We start from the raw sequence: 11,296 nt of genomic DNA on the forward strand, positions 1-11,296 counted from the left end.
CTTGCAGTACAATAAACGACAGCAAATGTCAATGTGTGTTGCAGTATGTACTGTCTATGCACTGTCTGTGAACTCACATTTGCAGTGTTAGAGCTGCAACTTCACAACACACTGGCAAAGGTTCTTTTGTGGGACATCGGCAGGACCGCTGATGGAGTCTCGTGATGCTGCTGATGAGGATTTGTGAATTTTTCCTCTGTATTCTCACAATATGAAGCACCGTCAAGGAGTGCACTAACACCCCACAGAGTGCATTGGGACTGTCCAAGGCACTGCTCTGCCCTGGGGCACTGGAGAACAAACACCCTGGGGCGTTGTTTGCCATCCCCTGAGGGAACCTGTTGGGGCAGGACTGGAGGGAAACCCCCACATCCCAGGACAGGGGGCCAGGCTGGCAGTGCCCCCCCCCGCTCCCCCAGCCCTCAGCCTGCAGCCCCCATGGGGAATTGACCCCCAGAGTTTTAAGGGGTTGGAATGGACCTTAAAGATCATCTCGTTCAATTCCCCTGCCATGGGCAGGGACACCTTCCACTAGCCCAGGTTGCTCCAAGCCCCGTCCAGCCTGGCCTTGGGACACTTCCAGGGATGGAGTAGCCACAGCTTCTCTGGGTAACCTGTGCCAGGGCCTCAACGCCCTCACAGGGAAGGATCCCTTCCCGATATCTAACCCGAACTCCCCTCTCTCAGCCTGTCCCCGTCACTCCGTGTCCCGCCCCTGGGACAGGACGAACCCCGGCGGTCCCCGCTGAGGGACCCGCGCCCTTCCCAAGATGGCGCCGCCCCCTCCCCGCCCCATCCGGGTCCTGCCCCGCCCTCCCTCCCGCCGTGCCCCGCTCCGGCCCCTCCAAGATGGCGCAGCCGCCGGGTGAGTGCGGGGGCTCCAAGGTGACCGCGGCCCCCTCGCCCCTCTCCCCTCAGCCCTCCCTCCCCTCTCACCGCGCTCTCCTCATCCCTTAACCCTCCCTCCCTCTCACCGCGCTCTCCCCCTCCTCCCGCCGCAGTTTTCCTCAAGGACACGAAGCTGATGGACGTGAAGCTGGGCCAGCTGCCCTCCTGGCTGGCCATGAGGGACTTCACCCCCGGCGGCATCGCGGGGGCCTTTCGGAGAGGTGAGGGGGGCGCGGGGGGTGAGGATCCCTGAATCCCTGGATCCCTTCTCCCGACGGAGCCAGGGAGAGCAGCACACGAGCATCTCTGGCTGCCGGAGCTGATCTTGGCTCGGGCGGGGGGTGGTTCTGCAGCGCAGGGGCTGCTCCACGGAGGGCTTTGCCTTCCCAGAGCAGTTTCTCCTGCAGCACCTCGTTCTCCCATTCTGTAAATTTGTTTCTCACGTGAACTTTATCCACTAGAGGTTTGTTTCCATCATTCCTTCTTGTATAAAGGGGAAATGGGGTGCCCTTAGTCCTGAACCCATTGGCTGAAAATCTCCGGGTTTCCCAACATCAAAGGTGAATTAAAGATAATTTTAAAAGCAGTTGATCCCTGCAGATGGTAAGAAAGGACACGGAGCACTTAGAAATCACTTGGGAAGAGTTCTGAGCAGTGTCCTTTGATGTAGGTATGGATGTCATTCAGGCAGATCCAAACACAAAATGTCAAATGCAAATGTATTCATTTGATAATACACGTGTATGTATATAATGTATGTGCACGGGTGTGGAAGAATTAGAGAACTCCAAAGCAGCTTGAACTCATGAAAGTAGATTTAAACACGAAATATCAAATGCAAATGTCTGCATAACACACATACACTAGTATGAAAGAATTAGATAACTCCAAAGTAGCTTGAGCTCATGAAGGTCACAATAATGTTTAGGAAAAAATGATAAATGGCTTCCCCCCCCCCCCTTTTTTTTTGTTTGTTTTAAGGCTTAGGGCTATTAACTTGAGATCACCTTGCTCATCTAACACACAGGCTGCCTCCTCCCAGGCTTGCTTCTGAGACTTTCAGAGGTGTTTCATTAGAAACAATTTTCCTTAAGTTCTGTGAACCCAGGCTGCTTCTTTCTGACTGAGGAAAAGCCCACAGCTCATCTGGCTGCTCTGAAAACTTCTCCTCTTCCCCAGGTTACGACAGATACTACAACAAATACATCAATGTGAAGAAGGGGGGCCTCGGGGGTGTCTCCATGGTGCTGGCTGGGTATGTTGTTCTCAGCTACATCTGGAGCTACAGTCACATCAGTAAGTAAAAACAAGGCTCTATGTGTGTGTGTGTGTGTGTGTGTAGGGCAGTTTGGAAGGCTGCTTGGGGCAGTAAAAACAATTCATCTGCTGCTGCTTTTAAAAATAAAATGAAAGATTGTGGGTGAACAAACTTAGCCAGAGAAACCTTGGTGGTTTACTTGGTACGTTATCAGCTGGCCGGTATTTTCTTGGTGAGGAAGAAAGTTCAGGTCTTGGTGCCTGTCTGACCTGACAGTACTTAAAAAACACATGCTCAGGGGTTTTTTTAGGGTGGTTTCTTGCTTGTAATTTCAGGGGTGGTGGGGTTTTTTCCTTGTGACTTGAGCAAAATTGACTTGCTGTGCTTTGCTGCAGAGCACGACCGGCGCAGGAAATACCACTGAGGCACCACCAGTGTCAGGAGGTGAAGGTGCAGCTCCTGAACAGCCCTGGCTGCTGGCACAGTTACCCTGACAGAAAAAACATCACAGCTATTCATGTTAAATCCGTGCCGTTGTGACCAATAATAAAGTGCTTACACTTTACATTTCCTGAGCTGACACTCTCCTTAATTGAGTTGTTAATTGTACTGCACATTCTCAGTTTCACCCCTCGGGGTAAGTTCAGAGGTGGCTGGGAAAGCATCTGCTCCTTGGACTGCATTATGAACTGGGGGAACTATTGCCCTTGATTCCTGGGTCATAAAACTAAAAGCTTCCTCCTGGCCCTTCCTGGCTGAGAGGATGTGTTTTGATTTGAAGGAATGTCTGAGCTGTAGGTGGCAGGTTGGTGTTTCTGGTTCTCAGTCAGGCTGTCCCAGGGTCTGCAGGTATTGGGGCAGCAACTCTCATTCTGTCACTGGGATTGTAATGCTCCTTGCCCTCAGATAACCCAGAATTTCTATCAAAACTCTACCTGCTTTCATTGCTAAAGCTGGGAGGTCCTTCTGAGTGGGTATAAACTCAAAACATCTCAGCCTGGCCACTGTTCAGTCTCTGGGGGCACAAAGTGTTAACCAAAAGTGTCTGATGGTGTGTGACCTTAGGACTTGAAACTTGCACAGTGACTGACTCCACAGTGAAATAACTGCAGCCATTCACACCAACACAGGCTCTTCACTTCTCTTAATCCAGCCAGATCACCTTGTTCTTAAAGAAAAATAAATTCACAGCCAGCTTTTGCCATCAGTACAATTCAATAAAAACAAAGTATAAAGGCAGGCAGCAAACGAGAGATGGGGTAGAATCAGTAAGGCTCACATTGTGGAGGAAACGTGGGGGTTTTTTTCTTTTTTTTTTTTTAAATTTATATTTTGTCATTGGCCCTGTAGAAATAAGTCTTCTCAAAACAAATGGGGTTTGGGTTCACCAAAAAAAAAAAAATTGCTCTCAAAAGAAATCTCTACCACTTTCAAAAGCAGTGTTTCATAGGAAGATACAGCTCCACTTCCAGCTCTTCTCTAGGCTGTGGGAATCCCTGCTCCGTGTGAGCTGGATGTGGGGGCTGAGAAGGCTCTTCTATTCCTACTCTTCAAGTCACACTCATTTCCCTCCTTGCTTTTTGCAAATGGAAACTGGACACAGATGCAGCTTTCCTTATAATCATTAGGATTATTGCCCTGTTCCTTACTGTCTGGCTGAGAGATTTTGCCAATTTTTTTCTCCCCTGGATTGGTTCTCATCCAGAAGATTTAATTTCTAACCTTCAGTACAGCAAGAAGCACAGAAACAAAGCAAGTGGACACGAGGTTTACTGCCTGATGTACTTGAAGTGTTAGGTCAGCCACCAGGACAAGCTTTACCAGGCTGGGCCTGGGGACATGACTTGGCTGTTTAGGAGCTCCAGGACAGCAGAATCCCTGTTTCTCACTGAGGAGAAGGCATTGCAAGTGTGAATTTTTCCCAGTCAGTCTTCCTGCTTCCACAGGGAAGGCTGAAACGCTGCAGGTTCTCCAGAGAGAAGTGGCAGAAGGAAAATACTTTTTTAAAGAAACGCTGGCCTAAGATGTGTTTACCTGGGGTGCTGCACCAGTAAGGGGTTGGTTTATCTACTGGCTCTTAGATCTACTTTTCATCAGGGCTCAATGAAAACAGGCGGAGGCCAAAATCGGTTTTTAAAAGGTTAAAACTTAAAAAAAGTTGGGGACAGTTACAAAAATGTTGCTTAGCAGCAGCCAGCCTCTGACCAGTTCTTTCAGTAATGGCATTAAAAAACAACCTGATTAATAGCTCCAGACATAGTGCTAGGCAGGAACCTTTCCTCAGTGGCAACAGCAACCTTGCACCTTCTGCTCCTTCACTGTCCACTGAGAAAGGCCAGATGTCCTTTGGTGCATCTGTTGGCATAATGACCTTTTTCTCCACACTGCAAGAGAAAGAGGGACAGGAATTACTACACAGTTACAGCTTTTTCCTTCTAGCTGCCTTTATTAAGGTAGCCAGCAACTGTTACCATTGGGAGGGAGCCGAGTGATGCCACTTTATCATAACCCCACTACAAAGCAGTGCTCACGACCACAAACAGCAAAGGGCTGTGAAGCACAAGGAGAATTTCAACATTTGAGGCTTCCAAAACTACTCCATCTGATATGCATTACATCAGAGACCCATGGGGACTCTCCTGATCTGCTGTCCTGAACTGAACAGAGGAAAGCACCTCTGAACTTGAGAAAGTCATGAACAGATTCATGGCTTTGCACCTTAAAGCTCTTCAGAGAATATCCAGAGAAATGCCAATATCTGGTGCAACACCATTCTCCAGATCTGTAATTTGCTTGCAGGTAAAATAAGAAGCAGCTGTTAAAGGTTTTCAGAGAAATGGATCCAGCTCTTTAACATCCCTATCCAACCATGGTGATTTTTACCCTCACAAGCACCTAAGGCATAGAATTCACATGTATAGTGTGTAACTGCCAGGGCTGATGGGACAGGAAGACCCTTTGCCATTTTCTAGTGCTGGAGTTGGGGCTTGTGGGGAAAAAAACCCTTTTGTTTTCCCTCCTCATCCCTCCCCTCTGAATTACCTTGTAGCAGGTGACTTGCTCCAGGGGTCGGGGTCCTCTGTTCCCAGTGTTGTTGTTTTGAGACTGCATGACTCCAATGACTTGGGGTGTCCTCTGTTGGTTTGGAGAAGAGTTCTGACTCGTTAAGTGCATCAAGGATAAAGATCTCTGTGGTTGTTATTTTGTTTAGAAGGGAAAAAAGAGCACCCCGTAATGTCAAATGATCAATTTTCCTCCAAATCTGTGTGTGGGTGCTCTGCCAGCTGGAGCACCAGAGAGAAGAAATCAAGCACCGAGCCTTACAAAGCCCAGAGATCCTGTTTTTTTTTTCTCTGAAAGCAGATTTGGAGAGTAGGTTTAGGCTGCTAAAATACCATTGCCATCACGGAGGGGTGTCACACAGATTACACAAACTGGCAGGCTGCTGCACAGCCACGTGTGGTGTGCCCCTGTGTCGCGTGGGAGCGTTCTGTGACCAGATCTCCGTGTCAGGTCGGAGCAGCTGTGGGGCTTTCACCACCACGATGCTCACTCCTTAATTCTCCCTTCCACACCCAAGAGCCTGGGTGCCCAATTCTGACCACTGGACATTATATTCTACTTTAAAGCACTGTGGGCAAGGCTCGAGGGGAGGTGTGTGGGGGAGGCAGGGGTAGCGTGTACCTTTTGCTGTGTTTGTGTCGGCTGAGGCAGTGGTGGTTGCTCTGTGGTTCCCATTGGCAGTTCAAACCGAGGGCTGGTTTAGATGGAAACAAGAAAATCGGTTCTCAAATCATATGCCAACGTTTTAGCATCAGCTCAGTCAAGTAAATCCAAAGAACAGAACGTTCAGCCAATTGGGTTTGGCTCACAGGAAACAAACCTCCCCCTTCCCACTTCTCATTCCATGTGTGTAGCATATCCCTCTGCCTGTGAAGCCTTCTGGAATATAAAACCCTGTGATCCCACTGCGCTGATGGCATCTAATCACCACCCCAGTCTTACTGGGAACTCCCTGCAGAGACCCTGCCCCACATCACAGAATGGTTTGGGTTGGAAGAGACCTTAAAGACTCATCTTGTTCCACCCCCTGCCATGGGCAGGGACACCTCCCACTAGCCCAGGTTGCTCCAAGCCCTGTCCAACCTGGCCTTGGACACTTCCAGGGATGGGGCAGCCACAGCTTCTCTGGGCAACCTGTGCCAGGGCCTCCCCACCCTCACAGGGAAGAATTTTTTCTGGTACCTAATCTAAGCCTACTTTCTTTTGGTTTAAAACCATCCCCCTTGTCCTGTCACTACATGCTCTTGTAAGTAGCCTATCATCAGAAGAGTAAAAATTCAGCCAAACTAAACCTTGGCCAGACCTCCAAAGCCATTGGGAAGCACTGGAGCACCCTCATTTGACATCTACCGGATTCCAAGGGAAGCACAAGGTTCCAGGCCAGGCCTGGAGCATACTCACTGCATGAATTTACAGGCAGGTCCCTCTGGGCAGAATCCTACCAGGTAATTCACACAAATGACTCTCCGAGTGTGCCGGTGCCTGCACAGGGGACCTGCAACACAAAGCTCAGCAGTCCCCATTCCACAGATCATTCCACAGAGCAGCAGATCATGCAAAGAGAGAACAGCAACCCCCCACCCCCGATTCAGAGCCACAGAAACAGCAGCTGTGCGAGGCACATACCGTGTTTGCAGAAGCCTCTGTCATACCAGGGACAGTCTTTGATCTTGGACTCCGGGTCGATGTGCAAGAATGGACATTCTTTGTTACTGCATTCCCCTGTGCCAAAGGCAAACACACTTCTCAGTCAACGGTGCAGGTCTGGGTTCAAAATGACTCTCAAAACATCACCTGGATCTCGTGGCTCCCACAAGGCTGTTGCCGACACTTTTAAGCTCAGGCACAACAGTCTCACTGCCTGTCTTAACCTACATGGAGAACACCAGGGACTCATCCCTGGTGAGTAAAGTTCTGCCAGAGTGGATAATTTATGTGTGCTTTTAAAAACAGTGGGGAAACTAAAATTTGAAAGAGAGCAGTCACGATAACAAAACCCAAACATTTAGTGCACCAGAAGCGTGGAGAAACTACAGGTTGTGCACTAACCTCAATCCAAGGAAACCTACAAGAGTGTAGGTTTCTGGCAGCAAGTTGCCTCGTTATGTCCAGATCTCCAGAGCTGGAAAGCAAGTGCATAGAAGTTTTGCACCCCCATGCCCTCTGCTGCTCATCAACTCCCCAAAATAAGAGCCATGCAAAGACCAACTGCTCAGCCTATTCACCTCATACCCCAAAAGAGAACATAAGGCATAAAACCCAGTGAAAACTTGAACTTCCCCTCTTCCTGCAAAGGGGACAAGCTCTTGAGAGTAAAGACATCCACTGTATGTCACAAATTTGGGTGGATAATAAGGTGAAGGACTAAGCAGATCTGAAAAAAATGATAATCTAACATTTCATCACACACAGAAGAACCATAATGCTCTGAAGATGGACGAGAGGGATGTACCAGGATCCTCTTCACCACACTCTCACACCAGCAAAGGACAATAAGCAGGGGCTACTTACCAAATTTGGAGTAGAAGTAACACTCAGGCATCTTGGTCATGTCATACTCGTGCAGAAACTCGCACTGGTCTCCCTTTTTGCACAGTCCTCGCAGCCAGTGTTTACAAACAACTGTCTTTTCCCCGCTGATGTGTCGGAACGGGCACATTCCCCCTGTGGAAGGGGCAAGGATGGGGCAAGGAGAAGGGAGAACAGTTCAAATGCACGTCACAAGGAGGAACAGGGCAACAGCAGCACTTTGTTCCCCTCTGCAAGAGGGGCTTTGGCAGACATCAGCTGTGATTTCAGCCTCAAGTGACAACAGCACAAGAGGGAGTCCCAAAAACACCCTGTGCAACCCTCTAAAAAAGTCTCCAGCTCTCAATCCTGACAACTGCAAAGCACAGCAATTAATCCAGGCCCCTCCACAGCAAGGTCTGAGTGTGGCAAGTTCAAACCTTCCTTTAACAGGAGCTTTCCTTATTCACTTCCCAGCATCTTTAAAACATACCACTATTTCCCAACTGCTGCAGGTATTCCAACATCCTTCAGCTTTATCCTCTATCTGTGTTATCCCCTCAGCTTTACTAAACAAGAGTACTACAAACAGAGCTAGAAAATCTGTTTTCCCCTCCCTCCACCCTGTGGGAATAATTGCATTTTCCACCATTCCACACGACTTGCCTTTTCCACATGCCGCCTTTAAAAAGAACTCACAGACAGCCGCGCCCGATTCTGTGGAGAACAAGGAAATATAGTTCATTTTAACAAAGCTTTGTGGCAAATTTTTAATTATTTCTCCCTGGAAAGGCAATCTGGTCCTCAACATCGAAAGAAAAGCAGTATTTTGGTTTGGGGAACTTACTGTCCTCGTTCAAGCCTGGCCCTCACAAATAGCTGTATTTTTCTCAGGGGCACCAAGGGGAATTTGCAGAGATATGGTGGTGCTTGTTTTGCTTTTCAGCTATTTTGGTTCTGTTGATTGGGTTGTCCTCTATCATTAAGTCAATCATGACAATAAATCACAGAATATTCTGAGCTGGAAAGGACCCACAAGGATCACTGAAGTCTGACTCCTGAACCCTTTACTTACAGTCCTGGCCTTATAGTTTTTTACCAGAACAGCCCAAAACAACCATTAGCATGTTATCCCTTGCTGATCCCGACCAATGGGAATGTTCAAGGGAGTTAAAACAGAACTTTAGTAGAGCAGCCAAAAAAATCCAGCAAACTTACGACTCTCCTGACTCTGTTTGTGTCAGACTGAAAGAAAAGGTTTAGAGACTCAGCCAAAGATAAACCTGAAGATGAAAACTCCCTGCCATTCCAAATGCTTCATATATCAAGAAGAGATAGATAAAAGGGGAAATATAGAGCACTGTGCAGCAGAGTGATGTTTATTCAACATGAACACCTCAGCGTTCATTTTTCCAGCATGGCTGGGGACTAACGAGAGTTTTCCTTAAGTAGAAAAGAAAAACATCTGGATTAGGACAGAAACCTCATGGGGAAAGCGGAAGTTGCGTGGTTCTATGGATAACACCCGAGGACAGACTGAGATCCCTGAAAACCTCCCACCCACCCCAACCCAGCCCACCCTCCTCAGCCCCAAGGCCCCAGCCCCCAGGGAGGAGGGACCCCACACGCACTGTCCATGCCAGGGAAGGGCAACGGCTGCGCCCCCAGCTGCTGCTCCACGGCCAGCTCCAGGTCGAACGTGATGTGGTCCACGCTGGCGATGAGCTCCTGCATGGTGGCAGCCGGGGGCCGGCGGCAACGGGACGGTAGGGGCGGAATGGTGGCGGCGGCGGCGGTGGCCGCGGCGGGCGGGCGGGCCCGGGCGGGCCCGGCCCGGCCCGCTCCGCTCCGCGCCGGCAGCGCCTGCGGTGAGGGGAGGCGGCGGCGGCAGCCCCGAGGCCGCCCCGCGCCGCCCGCCCGCGGAATGGCGGGACCCTCGGCGGGCACGGCCCGCCCGGCGGACAGCGCGCGCGCCCCCGCCAATCAGCGCCCGCGGCGCCGCGTCCCCGGCGGGCAGCGCGCGCGCCCCCGCCAATCAGGGGCCGCCCCGGCCGCGGGCACGCCCCTTCCGCGCGCGCAGGCGCCGAGGGGCGGGGGAGGAGCGGGGCGGGGCCGCGGGGCGTGTGAGGGACCGGGCCGGGTCCCGCCCCGGCTGCTCCGCTCAGCGCCCCGAACCCCGCCCGGGCCCCGCTCCGCAAGGTCCCGCTCCCTCCGCGCCCCGAACCCCGCCCGGCCCCCGCTCCGCGCTCTGAACCCCGCCCGGGCCCCGCTCCGCAAGGTCCCGGCTCCGCTCCGCGCCCCGAACCCTGCCCGGCCCCCGCTCCGCAAGGTTCCGGCTCCGCTCCGCGCTCCGAACCCCGCCCGGGTCCCTCCTCCGGGCCCCGCTCCCTCCCCGGGGGCGGCGGGCGCGCCATGAGCTCGCTGCGGCTCCTCGTCCCGCGCTGGTGCCGCGGTACCTGCTCGGCCGTGCTGCGGGCGCGGGGCGCGGCCCCCGGGGGTGGCTCCGGGCCGGCCCCGCTCCTGCCCCGGCCCCCCGGCCAGGCCCTGCCGGCACGGCTGTGCAGCTCCTCGCAGCCCTCCTGCAAACTGCCCGGGAGCGGCCCCAGGGACGTCGCTGCTGGCAGCTGCACTGCAGCCCCTGAGGAGGAGGAGGAAGAGGATGATGATGAAGGCGTGGAGTTCGGGACGCTGTCTGATAAGTTTTCCTCTAGAAAGTATTACCACAAGGCCTCATCACGCTTTTGGGATTCAAAGCTTCAAGAAGAAGGAGAGGAAGAACCAGAAAGGAAACCTCGACGCGGCCCGAAGAACACCCCGTACTGGTACTTCCTACGGTGCAAGGCCCTCATCAAAGAGGACAAGGTTTGGGCCCAGTTCTTCTCTCTTTTTTTAATATCCCTGATGGAAGATGCAGCTCTGCCCCATCTGTCGCTTGGTATCTCTACAGAAAGAGGAAAAATAAGAAATTGTTGTAGAATCATCATAGAATCCCAAAATGGTGTGGGTTGGAAAGGAGGGACCCTAAAGAACTTCCACTCCCTGCTATGGGCAGGGACACCTTCCACTAGCCCAGGTTGCTCCAAGCCCCATCCAACCTGGCCTTGGACACTTCCAGGGCTGGGGCAGCCACAGCTTCTCTGGCCAACCTGTGCCAGGGCCTCCCCACCCTCACAGGGAAGAATTTCTTCCTAATCTAAATCTCCCTTTTTCAGCTTAAAGCCATTCCCACTTGTCCTTTCACCACATGCCCTTGTCAAAAGTCCCTCTCCAGCCTTCTTGTGAGGAACCCCATGCTCTGTAGGACTTCTACTGCTATCTGCTCGCAGCTGCATGTATTAATATCCATTGTAATTCGTTCTCTTGTTTTCTTATCATGGATTTTCCTCTTCCCTGTAGCTGGCAGAGGCTCTGGAGCTGTTTGAGGTGCAGATGCTGAAGGAGGAGCGTGTCCAGCCAGAGGAAAGCAATTACACCGTTCTCATCGGTGGCTGTGGCAGGGTTGGCTACGTGAAGAAGGCATTCAGGCTGTACAATGACGTGAGTTTAAGTTCTCTCTCTCAAAACATTTTCCCAAGCTAA

At 51.6% G+C, this 11,296-nt stretch overlaps 3 protein-coding genes across 3 annotated transcripts; 2 read left to right on the forward strand and 1 right to left on the reverse strand.

Moving 5' to 3' along the window:
- Positions 1-814: 814 nt before the first annotated feature.
- Positions 815-2,711, forward strand: ATP5MF (ATP synthase membrane subunit f). Its single transcript, XM_050317579.1, has 4 exons — positions 815-865; positions 1,002-1,109; positions 2,068-2,184; positions 2,542-2,711. Exons 1-4 carry the CDS (start codon positions 850-852, stop codon positions 2,568-2,570), a joined length of 270 nt encoding a protein of 89 aa, XP_050173536.1. The 5' UTR covers positions 815-849; the 3' UTR covers positions 2,571-2,711.
- A 583-nt stretch (positions 2,712-3,294) lies between these two features.
- On the reverse strand, positions 3,295-9,630 carry CPSF4 (cleavage and polyadenylation specific factor 4). The gene is made up of 8 exons (XM_050317571.1): positions 9,349-9,630; positions 8,384-8,434; positions 7,721-7,873; positions 6,836-6,931; positions 6,611-6,704; positions 5,831-5,903; positions 5,189-5,281; positions 3,295-4,530 (listed from the first exon to the last, which is right to left on the reverse strand). The coding sequence occupies exons 1-8, from the start codon at positions 9,449-9,451 to the stop codon at positions 4,462-4,464; spliced, it is 732 nt and encodes a 243-aa protein (XP_050173528.1). The 5' UTR covers positions 9,452-9,630; the 3' UTR covers positions 3,295-4,461.
- A 232-nt stretch (positions 9,631-9,862) lies between these two features.
- Positions 9,863-11,296, forward strand: PTCD1 (pentatricopeptide repeat domain 1). The gene is made up of 2 exons (XM_050317591.1): positions 9,863-10,579; positions 11,114-11,296. The coding sequence occupies exons 1-2, from the start codon at positions 10,130-10,132 to the stop codon at positions 11,294-11,296; spliced, it is 633 nt and encodes a 210-aa protein (XP_050173548.1). The 5' UTR covers positions 9,863-10,129.

Source organism: Myiozetetes cayanensis, unplaced genomic scaffold (assembly GCF_022539395.1).
Source record: "Myiozetetes cayanensis isolate MyiCay16 unplaced genomic scaffold, myiCay2020 scf20-37, whole genome shotgun sequence".
NCBI lineage: Eukaryota > Metazoa > Chordata > Aves > Passeriformes > Tyrannidae > Myiozetetes > Myiozetetes cayanensis.

Coding starts and splice junctions, on each gene's coding strand:
- CPSF4 (XM_050317571.1), bottom strand. CDS start 9,451: ATGCAGGAGCTCATCGCCAGCGTGGACCACATCACGTTCGACCTGGAG. Junction 6,932..7,720: donor TTACTTCTACTCCAAATTTG/GTAAGTAGCCCC, acceptor CCTTTGGCACAG/GGGAATGCAGTAACAAAGAA. Junction 6,705..6,835: donor CAGAGGCTTCTGCAAACACG/GTATGTGCCTCG, acceptor TTTGTGTTGCAG/GTCCCCTGTGCAGGCACCGG.
- ATP5MF (XM_050317579.1), top strand. Junction 1,110..2,067: donor CGCGGGGGCCTTTCGGAGAG/GTGAGGGGGGCG, acceptor CCTCTTCCCCAG/GTTACGACAGATACTACAAC. Junction 2,185..2,541: donor CTGGAGCTACAGTCACATCA/GTAAGTAAAAAC, acceptor GCTTTGCTGCAG/AGCACGACCGGCGCAGGAAA.
- PTCD1 (XM_050317591.1), top strand. CDS start 10,130: ATGAGCTCGCTGCGGCTCCTCGTCCCGCGCTGGTGCCGCGGTACCTGC. Junction 10,580..11,113: donor CCCTCATCAAAGAGGACAAG/GTTTGGGCCCAG, acceptor TCTTCCCTGTAG/CTGGCAGAGGCTCTGGAGCT.